Source organism: Macrobrachium nipponense, chromosome 6, assembly GCF_015104395.2.
Source record: "Macrobrachium nipponense isolate FS-2020 chromosome 6, ASM1510439v2, whole genome shotgun sequence".
Lineage (NCBI taxonomy): Eukaryota > Metazoa > Arthropoda > Malacostraca > Decapoda > Palaemonidae > Macrobrachium > Macrobrachium nipponense.
In genome coordinates, this window is record NC_061108.1 from 96140014 (window position 1) to 96153270 (window position 13257).

A 13257-nucleotide genomic window follows, 5' to 3' on the forward strand; every position below is an offset into this window, starting at 1 on the left:
CACTAGAAAAACTTCTCCAATCAACGCTGGTCTTTCATGAGTTAATTATCAGCAATTTCCATACCGGCAATTTAACTTTATCTAAAAATGTGCCTTTCCGATCACTTAACAGTAAAACTGCAATATTTGCTTTTTTTGCCTTTTGTCAGAAGCATAAACGGAACAGCGCCGAGAGTTTTTATCATTTCTAAATTTACACTGCTTATTACACTTCAAACATTGTACTTCTGCAGGTAACACGCCATGTTGTCTTAAGAAATAAAAAATGCATTTCCATTTTTATAGAAATCGTGAATTAAGCGAAAATATTCGAAGTTACAAGACGAACACAGACAAGACATACCTTCACTCTACGAAAGACTTGAACCCAATGACAAGAGAAAATGTCTGACACCTGATTTTCACCAGGTCACGTGACTCCTAGACATGAAACGTAATATCCACAATGAAATTTTAAAGGGGAAAAAATTCGCATCATAATCACAATGCAGTTATAAACAAAAAACAAATTCGCATCAGAGCACAAACTGTTTCCATGTTAAAGTGAACAAAAACAAATTTTTCGAGGATGGTGATTATATACACATTCATATCTCGGATATGGCTAATTTCCCCCAAAAATGTTCAGAGACCAAGTTTAATTATTTTCTATGCCAAATGCATCTATCATACTATAATTATTTTATAATGAGTTGGAACTATTGTAAAATATACCATACAAGTAACAAGGGCGCCTTAGTTACGCCTATGGAGTGGGAAAGTGTCCCCCTTATATCATAAAAGCATTAGTAAAGTTGAACTCGACTAATTTAGCCTTCGAATTTCAAGTCGTCTAGACACTAATTACACGAAGGAGCAAATCAGGCAATTTGCTTAGTTTGGTGTGACCAAGCCAATAGGCTAATAGCTCTGGTCTCTTCCTGCATCGTGAGTTTGTTACATATATCACTCATTTTAGTGCCTCTTTAGAATCGCCCATTTTTATGGGTGGAGGCAGACGAATAACTGATGTGTAGGAGTGCTTAATTTTAACAGAGGTGTGATGTCAAGATCTTACATTCATATTTTTTATTCGCGTTACAATTCATTCTCGCGATCACGGGTGTAATTTTCGTTTGTAATTCTTTGAGGTGAAGAGAGCTGTTTTTCCTTTCAAGTGCAGACTCTCAATGATCCGCTTGGGAAAAATCTTGGTAGTGAAGTAAACAACGTAAAAGCTAAAAACTGTACCTCCGAATACTTATTTTTCTTTATTCACAATGAGCAAACATACATAAGGAACAGGTTTACATGGCAATTAATCAAAGCAAGCTTGCACAAAATTTTGGATATTTTTGTAATATATTCCCTAATATCCGTTGTCCTTACACTTTATATCACTACAGCCTTCACCGGTTTATTCACCACGATTTGAAGATTATAAGCCATTCACACGTAAGCACTTCGGCGCTGCTTCACCAGGAATCAACATCCCAAATACTTCCTTCCTTGTTGGAGGAACCATAGAAATGTCCAGTGAAGGAACCTCTTCCCCTGAAAAAAGAAACAGATAAACAATCAAATTGTCGATTATAATCACAGGAGAGTGTGTACAAAAGTTTTGTCAGGTGCTCAAGTAAGGAACGAGGAGCGCAGTCTTACATGAGAAGAACTGTAGTTTATTTACGTTAAGACTCATATTCTCGGAAATCCTTTTTACCCTTAAAATATTAACGAAAATAAAACGTTTGCTATACTAATAATTCATTAATTTGAAACATACAAGTCATCAGTAGACATTGAGTGGCTGACAGACGGCTTCATAGTATAAAAAACTTAATAATGGTTATGGGAGCTTGATGAATTTTTGGCATAAGAATTCACTTTATTTCAAAGATCAGCAGCTCTTCAGAACTGGAATGTTTGATATGAGTATAGAGGGCAGCCCCCAGCAACCTAAGCTACACATGACAGTGCCCAGCGACTCACCAAAGTAATGCATTGGGACTAACTGCTTCTCTGACTCACCAAATTAATGCAGTACTAATTGTCGTCGTTAGTTGCCGGATTTCTTCCAATTCGATCCAGGACCGTGACGATGGACGGCTAGATGACGGGAAGAAGATTCCCGACACTTTCACTCCTTTGTTTCGTAATCCTTCGATCAGATCCTTGGGGTTTGCCTCAAATCGAGGGAAAAATAATCGAGTGAAACAACTGAAAATAAAAACAGAAATGATATGAGAATGTCATATTTTGTATTGGCAGCGTTATTATGGTCAAATAGAAATATTCATTTCCTCTTTTTTACCAATACTCTTTACAGCGGCTTTAGCAAGTGAGACCAAGACCAGATACAAAGCTACCTCTTTCATTGCGGCTGACGAGGTAAACAAGGCAACCAAATGAGAAGCAATACTCTCACGAAGCAGATAATTTATTTGTTGCTTGGTCTTGCAGACACTTTATACGCATATTGAACTCGCCATCCAGTGCATAACATTTTAATCATCAACTTTTATCATATGATAAATATCAGGGTTAGTATGCGAGACTTTTCTTTTGTTATTTTGTTCAATATGTTTTCTGCTTGAGATTTTTAGTTTTCATGTATCTTTAGTATTTTTATAAGAGGCTGCAGATTCCTTCTTTGAGGCTAATAGGTAGCTACGCTTTTCTCGCAAAAAGTTACTGCTGTGGGTATCACGTTGCCTCTTAAAAGCCTACTACATTTTATGGGATGATTTTTGCTGAAATTTTGTTGCGTTCTGGTCTGGTACAGCATTTGCATCTGGTCTGGTTAAGGGATTAACGGAATTGAATAAGACATCTAGGCTATGTGCTGGGGCTATATGAGGTCATTCAGCGTTTGAAAGGAATAGAAGAGTAAGAAGGTCTTAAAGGTGCAACAGGATGAAAGTCCCCCAGTCGCACTATGAAACAATTGTTTGGAGAGGTTGGAATGCAAGATGGAAGTTATAGAATTTGAACGGAGGTATGGTAAAAAAGAATGAAAGGGGCTGCAGCTAGGGGCCGAAAGGACCCTGCAAAGAGCCTTGAGTAATGATTAAAGTGCACCACGTGAGGTGCACTGACGGCACTACCCCAAAGGAGTCCGGGTTGAGAGAAACCGCGCACTAGTGCATAACTTCCATGGACTCTGACTAAAGGTGATCTTGTTCTCACTGCTCTTAAGGAACCACCTGTGCTAAGTTTGTACAAAAGCTATACATAAAAGGCTCATTGCATCTAATTCAGGTTAATAAAAAGAAGGGCTAGAAACAAAATGTTTATGGTTTCTAAATTTTTGCCTAAGGCCAGGCTATGTCAACTTAACATATAGTAAGATTCCGCTATGCAATACTTTAAAAACAATATCGATATACCTGGACCTCACTGCAGCATCTGATGTGATAGTAGCTACACAAGATTGTCAAGTAATACTTAATGGATAGGTTATTGATAGTGCACCAAAATAGTTTAGGAGTTAACTAACCTTTAAAATGTTTAAAGTGGAAACAGAAATTTGCAATTGTGTCAAAAATCTTGCAAAGGAGAAGAACCCCAAGGCAGTGTACTGAGACCTACATTACTATTATAATATATTATATAATATAATATATATAATATATAAATAATAATATCTTAATAAATCTATATATATATAATATTATATATAATTATATATATCTATTCGTGATTGGGTGTTAATGTGAAAGTATTATGTCCAAAATAACGAAAATTATGAAAAATACAAAAAAAGAGACTGGATGGCCAAGATAACGCATAACTGAATGTGGACAAACCATAATAAATATTAATGTTGCTAAAGAGCAACCTAAAATAACTTCAGATGAAAGGTATAGATACTAAAGACACACATATGGCTTAGCAAAATCAGTAACAAATAGATAATTTTATAATCAATTAATACCATAATATGGCCGATGGGGAAATGTAGCTTAGATAAATAATATCAAAATTTGGTTATGTTAAGAATGATTGTAAATACCGATTTAATCACCACATTAATCTACGCTAACGACCGGGTAATGGTCCGCTAATCACATTCACGAGTGAAGTCCTGCGGGAAGTCAGTGAGAGTATAGAAGACAGAGGTGTAAAGTTGTGGAAAAAGAAAATGGGGTGTGAAAGGATTTTTGAATAAATACAGACCTTCGCCCGAGTGCTGTTTCTGGGATAAAACTTTCAGCTAGGTCACAAGCGCGTTGCACATCTTCGCCAGTCGTTATATCGGTGAGATACAAGCAAATAGTCCTCGGGGGTTTCACAGGTATCCGAATTAACTGGCCCCTAAATGTTGGTACATTTACACACAAACCTACAAACACAAAATATAGAAAAAATTATTAAAAATTGCAGTTTTGGTTCTAGTTTTACCACTGTGCAGTTTACTTTGATTAAAATATATGCCATTCATTTGTTAAGTACCAGTGCCTTGGGCAATTACCGTTCTTAGGCAATTTAATGCTACAAAATGTAAACCACAATAGTGGTACAAATTCTTGCGTGTATGAAAGTGCGGGTGTTTATGTTGCTCTCGATGTGTTCGCTTTTGAGTTCAGAAAGGTAACTGCCAAGCTGTAGAAAACTGAAAGGAAATCAGTTACGTCTTTTACCGGTATGGATGAACTAACAAGAGGCAGTAAATTGCTGAGAGGAGGAGAGAATTCCAAATGGCATTTTAAGAGATTATCACATCACAGGCCCATTAAAAAAATGTAACAGATGTTACGATTTTAAATATTTCTGGGCCATAAAGAATGAAGACGATAGGTATGTAAAGATCCACCCGAAAATGGAAACGTCGCATGAAGAGACCATTTAACTGAACTGCATGAATAAGAATCGGGAATAAAAACAGAGAAAGGTCATCCAGACTTAGAAATAGAAAACTTGAGGAGACCACTAATATGGAAAATATATTTTTGGCATAAAAAAACTAACTAACTGACAGTGTCTATATACAGGAGAGAAGATTTACCAAGGACCACTTGGGATGTGCTACGCCCCTCCAGAGAGACGAACTTGGCCAGACAAGTACGACCACATCGAAGGAGGGATAATGTTAGTTCAGTGTGGCGTTCTTTCGTTCGTAAGGCCGGCCACTCATGTCAGATGGGATTTGTCATGCCCGATCGTAATGGGCGGGGTTTAACCAAGTTTGAATGTGAGTGGGGTGTTTTTTAGTCAAGTCACATTTGGTCAAGCCGAATCGACAAACCTCCCAGTTGAGGTTTGAATGAGCAACTCACGACAGTCAAATAGGGGTTTTTCAGATTAAGTCGTTCAGAGCTGATAGTTTGACCGTGAGTGGTGTCTTCGACGAGGCTTGATGAACTAGGAGGTTCATTTACCAAGAAACGGCACAGAAGAGGCTATCGTTCAACTTGTCAGACTTTCGATAGATAAAGAGTTCTGGACGGGGTTCTTCGAGATTCATAAGTCGTAGCAATGTCTGTGGAATATAAAAAGTAAAGAATATTCTGGCAAACACAAAAGAAATGCAGCAGATCAATCGATATTTGAGAAACTAATGAAAAAGTGTCCTGGGGCAACGAAAGAAATGGTGAACAAGAAGATAAATAGTAAATATAAGAGCTTCATATCGGAAAGAATTAAGAAGAGTAGAAACATCAAAGAAATCAGGAAGTGGTGCATGAGATGTGTCGTCCCTTAGACATGAAATATATACATCTTTTTCTTATTTCTTTACATACTGAATTTTGTAAAAATTTATATAATTGCAATTTACGTTATGAGTGTAAACAAAATTAAATTACATAAAACTTTCATTAACCACACTGATGTTGGAAATTGAAGGCCGTAGCGTTTCTAGATCCTAGAGTAACGACAAGGTTTAAAAGTGCCAAATTACGTTATATATATATATATATATAGATTAAAGTATATATTTAGTTATATATATATTAATATAATATATATATATAATATCTATATATATATATATAATAGTAACACTGCAAAGACTACATAATAAAGATAAATAAAACTCATGTATACAAATCTGTATCTTTGATAAAAAATAAACTAGCTGTTAGAAACTTAACTGACTCTTCTACAAATATACCAACAGTTTGTAGTGTATAAAATAAGGAAATTACAAAAGTGAAAAGGTAATAAATCTTTGTGTAACCAGCATTACACTACACTATTTCGCAAGCAACACCAAGTACCTACAAGAAATTATAAGGGTGTGAGGGAGGTTTCATTACCTCCCATTATGATTTTGTCTCCAGTTCTCCTTTAAATCATATATCATTTTAGGAGCTTTTTAACATATATTCTTATTTCGTTTATTTCTTATTTTCTTTTACTTTTAAATATAACTGATTAAACGTCCTGAGCAAGGCACCAATTTTTGTTTTGTTTTGAGAGATTACTTTACGTATTGTATATATATATATATATATACAATACGTAAAGTAATCTCTCAAAACAAAACAAAAATTGGTGCCTTGCTCAGGACGTTTAATCAGTTATATTTAAAAGTAAAAGAAAAATAAGAAAATAAACGAAATAAGAATATATGTTAAAAAGCTCCTAAATGATATATGATTTAAAGGAGAACTGGAGACAAAATCATAATGGGAGGTAATGAAACCTCCCTCACACCCTTATAATTTCTTGTAGGTACTTGGTGTTGCTTGCGAAATAGTGTAGTGTAATGCTGGTTACACAAAGATTTATTACCTTTTCACTTTTGTAATTTCCTTATTTTATACACTACAAACTGTTTGGTATATTTGTAGAAGAGTCAGTTAAGTTTCTAACAGCTAGTTTATTTTTTATCAAAGATACAGATTTGTATACATGAGTTTTATTTATCTTTATTATGTAGTCTTTGCAGTGTTGTCCAAATAGCTTAACATGTCTCCAGCATGACTCTTCCAAGAGCTTTGGGTGATATGGCCACACTCGATTTTATATCTTGATAAGAACAGTCAGTCGTTAAGTAGCGTCAATGTGGCACTTGCCCTTTCATAGGGCATTGTGGATTTCGTCATGCATGTGTCCTTTTGCGTGACCGTTATCATCTGCCTACAAAATTGAATGTTGCCTCGTCCACACTTACGTTTATCATAGCAATCCCTGGGAGCTACCTACCTGTATTTCCTTTAAAAGCAATATATGTGAGATTTTCTTTCTTCAACCAATCATTGACCCAATATTTTTTCGTGGCTTTTTTTCTATTGTTTTATTGGCTGCAACGGTACATTCTGAACATATATGGTTCATTATCAGATATTCCCTCCGTCACGTCCGAACTATGTGGCTGCTAACTTAAGACTGAATAGGAGTTAGGACTACTTTGTTCAGATCGGGCAGTAACGTGAGTTAGCAGTCATTTTTTTTGGAGTCACCTCCCACTCGGTTCTCATCGTACGACCAGATCGACTGTGAGTGGCCCGCCTTACAAAAATCGGATAGGTGTGAGTATTAGACTATCACAATGCATTATTCGGCATAAAGCAATAAAGGTAAACGCTCCAAGAAAATGCAACTTTCATATAAGGGAAGTGCTGCGAACAGCATTGAATACCAATTAGTAAGACAAATGCTTTATAATATGGTGTCAAGGCAATGTACTCAAAGTAGGGCCTAGTGATAACCCAGCCAACCTACACCGGTAGAAAAAAGCGACTGTAGACGTATAATATAGAACCCACCAAATTCCATCTGAAATCGACAGACACGTGGTTGGGAACAGAAGAAAAAACATATGATTGGGATAGAGACAATGAACGATAGGTCTCCGCAGTAAATTCGCAGGTGTTACGAGTAAACCAGAATATTTAAAGGAAACAAAACTTACGTCAAAGTATGCGAGCAGAAACAGGTAACCCAAGATGCAGGTAACATCCGTAAGATTCCTTAGGATGCGACTGCGTTCATGTCTGCATGCGGGTTTAAATGCATTGATAGTTCCTATTTCTGTGAATGATAGAAGCAGTGGCTAGACTAGACTGGTCTAGCCTACACACACACACACACACACACACATCTGTTTGTATTTTAAGAGTTTCAGTATTGGAAAACATTCCTGGAAATACCAACCAAATCGCTTTATGGTCCAACTTTTCCTTTGGATAACGTGCCGAATCGGTTGGAGGTCTTCGCTGTCTGAAATACTGATGTACAACACCCCTACTGAATCCGGAATGTGCATCGTGCGTGCCAGTTGACCATGGTACTGCCTAATATCACACCTGTTTAAAAATAATCTCCGTTTAGTCAATATTGTTTTCGAACAAGTAGGTGATCGTACCAGAGCATGATGGGACTTATGAAATAATTGCTGAAATGCAGAAAGCAGTTTAACGTTCCGTTCTGGAAGAAAACCACAACAGTGAACCAATTTCCACTTTTCACAAACACATTTCACAAATAGAGTGCATTGCAGTTTCGTTTTAGCACAGTGGGATCGCTTATGTCGCAAAGCTCTGCTATCTGATGTAACTATGACATTAGAATTGGAAATGGAATATAAAATTTGGGCCAAAGTTCAAGGGCTGGGTTCTATGAGGTCATTCAGTGCTAAAAGTAATGTTGAAACAATTGTTAGGAGAGGGTGGAAAGTAAGAGGGAAGAAAGGGAACACGAACGGAGGTATAGAAAAGAACAATAAAAGAGGTTGCAGCTGGGGGCCGAAAGCACGCTGCAAAAACCTTTAATTAAGTAATGCCTACAGTGCAGCCCGTGAGGTGCACTAACAGGACGTCACGGGTCCCCACGGGATGAAGTAACACTGGTAACTGATCTTTAAAATCTGCTTTGTCATTGTTGGGAATCCTATATGCTAGACTTAATGCTGCATATGTATTTGAATGTGGAAACAGTCATGTAGAGATTACACCGTTTATTAATTTACATCCAGGGAAACATTGTTCGGTTTTGAAGACTATAGAAATCATATACGTAAGTCAGGCATAGACTTTTGACGAATAATGAATGGAACGGTGCGAACTTCAAGATGTCCTTTTAAATAATCACTAGCTGACCTATGAGGAAGACTTTATAAGAGGTAGAGGAAAAGGCGAATCTGGGAAATAATGAAAAAAAGTGGGTCTTAGCCCGAAGGAAGAGAGACATTTCCGTCTTCAAAAGTGAGGAAACTCAATAAGAAGCAAAGGCAGAGCATTAGAGAGAATTCCATTAGTGGCAGAGAAGAAAAATGTCTTTGAAAAGGGCATTCCAGATTTTGCTGATTATGAGATAATGTGGTGACAGCGTTCAAGAGGTTTGGCTTCGATGGGACAGTGACAGAAATAGCCCATAAAGATTACCGTACTGAGGCAGTCTTGAAACAGGGAGAGGGTTGTAGAGATGATAAACAAAACTCACCTTGAGAAGGCTTCCTGCAAAGATGGAATAAGATCTGACGAACAAAACGTGTCACTGGGATTACGGAAGAGGTCGTTAAACCCAATGTATCCCAGAGCAATCCTCTGAACAGCACATATTCCTAATAATTCTTCAAGTCTTGGTATGTTGAATGGACACACGCTGAGCTTCAAAGATATACTACGAAGTTTACTGTCTTTTAGCAAGGATGCATATGCAAATACATCATCATCTTGTATGGTTGTATTTCTGTGAATTTTATAATACTTATCAGCAATCATTTTGGCTACAGTGTTTTTACATTTAACAGAGTTTAAAACTCTGATCCACTCTTTGGGTTGCCTCACACCTGATGTGTACAGCAAGAGTAGCAGTTCTTCAAGAATTTCCTTTTTGGCGTTTTTTTCCTTGTACAACAAACCTAGCATCATTATGAGCACATTTTGAAACCTCCTATACTCGATGTTTGCCCCAAGTATTCTATAGAAAGCTTCACGAATTGACATCATATTGGAAAAATACTGCTGGGTTGGCCCCTCATGAAATGCATTCAGAGCTGCGGCTGCAACATGGCAACAAACATTTTCAGGAACATTGTAAGATGAAAATATTTGTATTATATTGTTTCGAATTGTCTCATCATCTGGAAAAACTTTACAAACTACAGTTGCATTATGTAAGCAGCAAGCTGCAAGATATTCTGCGTGTGTTTTGTGAGCGAAACTCACTTCTCTGGCATCGATGTCAGATCCACTCCACATACTCTTTTGAATAAGAAAAGCACCAATAGCCTCTTCATAATCAATGCCAAGCTGATCACAGTTCATTTTTAGTCTTTCTAATGCATCTTGTTCCAAAATGATCAGGTCTTTATGAAGGGAAACCAATGCCTCTGTTTGCAGAAGTTTAGAGAACTTTTTAAATCTGTCCTTTAATTGTTTATATGAATGAGGGATTTTCCTTGAAATTCTCTCAAGTGCTTTCACTTTAATAAGACGATTTATTTGACCATAAAGTTCAGAAACCGTTGTTACTTGGTTCACTAGATCAGGATCAAATGCCCATAAAATAATTAAAAGTATAAGGTTAAGGGGAATTTTCCAGTAATCAACCAGATTGCTCCCTGTTCTTTCGAAGTACGAAAGAAGTCCATCCGTTTTCTCAAAACTTACCCCTTCATCTCTAAGTATCTCATGATACCTTTTAATAAATGATTTTAAGTGCTTCCTTTCAATACCTTTGATCTGAACGTGAGCTGTGTCAGTCCCAGTATCACGTGCTATGATCATTCGGTAAAACTCTTGTGTTTTTTCAGGCCTGGTTGTACAAATCGCGATCATTTTATCATTCATTTCTTCAAGAATCTGTCGAAAAATCCTCTCGGTGTTTTGGTCAGCTTCATCCAAACCGTCACAAAGGAACAATAAATGAAATTCAGACAAGCTCTGCGTCACTGCAGATTCTCCCAGTTCAGCGAAGGCTTGATGCCAATGTAACCTTAGCAGGTCTGTGAGACTTTTACACGACCGATTTCTACACTCCAGATTCACCATGAGATCATATTCATTTAATCCTTTTACAATATTCTCTTCGGTGACGCCATCACCGGTCCACTGTGACCTCAATAGTTTTAGGTAGGTTGTTTTGCCTACCCCCGCAGCTCCTTCAAGCAATATCACAAAAGGTCTCTTAGATTTTAACTGCTTTTCGCGAGCAAATTTCAGAAGCTCTGTATATTTAATTGGTCTACTAGTAGTATTGCGACCTGTTCGCATCATTTCAAGTTCGCAGAAGACCATCCCCACATCTACTGGGATGTCCTTGCCTGTGATTTGTTCAGCTGGGTTGACATAGCTAGTTCTTCTGAAAAACTCAATGGAGTCAGCTCGTCCTAGTTCCTTCATGCGTTGCAACTTGATAGATTCCATTTTGGCAGCACTGGATCTGCAAGAAGGTGAATTAGTACTTGAATAAAGTTTAAAGTGAGATCATTCTGAGTAAAAGTTTTTTTAATTTTTTAATTCTTTTTCATTTTTTTTTTAGATAATTAACATATCTATAAGAAAAGCATCTGGAAGGGTGCAGACGTCTGTCAAATATTGATAAGTCGAGTCTCTCTCTCTCTCTCTGTATATATATATATATATATATATATATATATATATAAATTTATATATATTATAATTAATTTGTTCAAGATTTTAAGCCAGAACCAAGGAAAGTTAAGATTTCTTATAACAAGACTCATTCATCCTTGTCTATATGCAAGTTGCCCCTTTGAACTGAAAACCTCCATACTCTAGAAAACTCTCTTTGCTCCCATTGGCTGTCCTGAATTTACCCCCCACGGGGAAAATCTGGATTGGGGGCGGCGCCTACCAGACGAGATTTTAAAAGAGCAAGGACACAGCAGCTCGCTCTCAGAACTAGAAGAACTCAGAACTTCCTCAGACCTTGCCCTGCAGACTCTACTTAACCCCTTCTGCTACCCCTGCCTCCTCTGGGGAAATTCCAAGTATTTTCATACCTCCATAGTGCACAGGAATATCAGCAGATAAGAAGACTACCAAGCCCAGGATTTCCAGGTACTGTGAGAGTAAATTCCAGTTCAGCCAGGGAATTGCTTTGCCTTTTGTCTGTATTTCATTTCCATTTTTCCAAGGCGACTTCCCCCCCCCCCCCCCCCCCCACACCCCCCCCCCCCCCCCCCCCCACTTTCCTTTGTTCAGCTTCTCACTCCCACAATCTTGGTTCAACACTGTGATTACTCCAGTTGTGGTATTAGTAAACATCCCCTAGTTAATTCAAGCAACGTAATAGTTCTTTCTGTGTAAACTCCCAGTCATTCCATTCCCTTTAAGTGCTTTGTAAATTTTTAGATTGAGAGAAAGTAGAGTGCAACGTCCCCCCACGTGTTCCCTCGCCTCAGTACTCATGCTAAGATGCAATCTCTTTGCTCTTTGCAGACAAACACCGTGCCTGATTGTGGGAGAAATTGGGAACCCCTTGGAATAAGTCTTGCATTACAATAACCGGTTTGCACAAAATTCTGAACTCCGTGTCTGGGTGCCCAGCCACGTGCTTCCGGTGGATCAACAATCACCCTCCTTATTAATTCCTGGACCCATGTAAATTAATGTAAATATAGTGCATTTAAAACTAAAGTCCAGCTTTTATGTAAATTCCCCCTTCCTCAGTTATATCGGCCTTCGGCCAGTTTTTTTTCTTTTGTTATGATCTCTCGTTCCTCCATTCAAGGCCAATTTTTTTTAGTGCTAAATTACATTTTCCAGGAGTGAACAAGTAGTTCAGAACAATATATATTTATATATATATATATATATATATATATATATATATATATATATATATATATTATTATTATATATATTACATATATATATTATATATATATATATATATATAGTATATATATATATATATATATATATATATATATATAATATATATATATATATATATATATATATATATATATATATATATATATACATATATTATATATATATTATATATATATATATATATATATATATATATATATATATATATACACAGTAGTACCTCGAGATACGAAAGGCTCAACTTACGAAAAATCCAAGTTACGAAAGCCAATGCGAAAAATTTTACTGCTCTACATATGAAAAGTTTTCAAGATACGAAAGGTTTCTGAAAGTCCGAGATTCGCCCGATAACAATTTTGAAACTCGCGCCGCACGCCGCCATCTTAGTGCTAGTAGACTCGCCACCATCCTCCTGCTCTCCCATTGGTTCCTGATGCTAGCCAAGCCATGAGATCCTTCTCTCCGATTGGACAGCATCCCTCCCATCATGCATCTTCTATACGTACGCGCTGGCGTCCCTTAGCTC

At 37.1% G+C, this 13257-nt stretch overlaps 1 protein-coding gene across 2 annotated transcripts in view; it reads right to left on the reverse strand.

The window, feature by feature from the left end:
• Positions 1-1237: 1237 nt before the first annotated feature.
• Positions 1238-13257, reverse strand: part of LOC135216374 (uncharacterized) — a 56064-nt gene continuing 44044 nt past the window's right edge. For both annotated transcript variants that reach the window (XM_064251634.1, XM_064251635.1), the window contains exons 2-6: positions 9367-11310; positions 8080-8231; positions 4156-4321; positions 2008-2196; positions 1238-1533 (exon numbers count right to left, since the gene is read on the reverse strand). In XM_064251634.1, coding sequence (XP_064107704.1) covers positions 1455-1533; positions 2008-2196; positions 4156-4321; positions 8080-8231; positions 9367-11294 — 2514 coding nt within the window. In that variant the 5' untranslated portion in view covers positions 11295-11310 and the 3' untranslated portion in view covers positions 1238-1454. The remainder of the gene's footprint in view (positions 1534-2007; positions 2197-4155; positions 4322-8079; positions 8232-9366; positions 11311-13257) is intronic.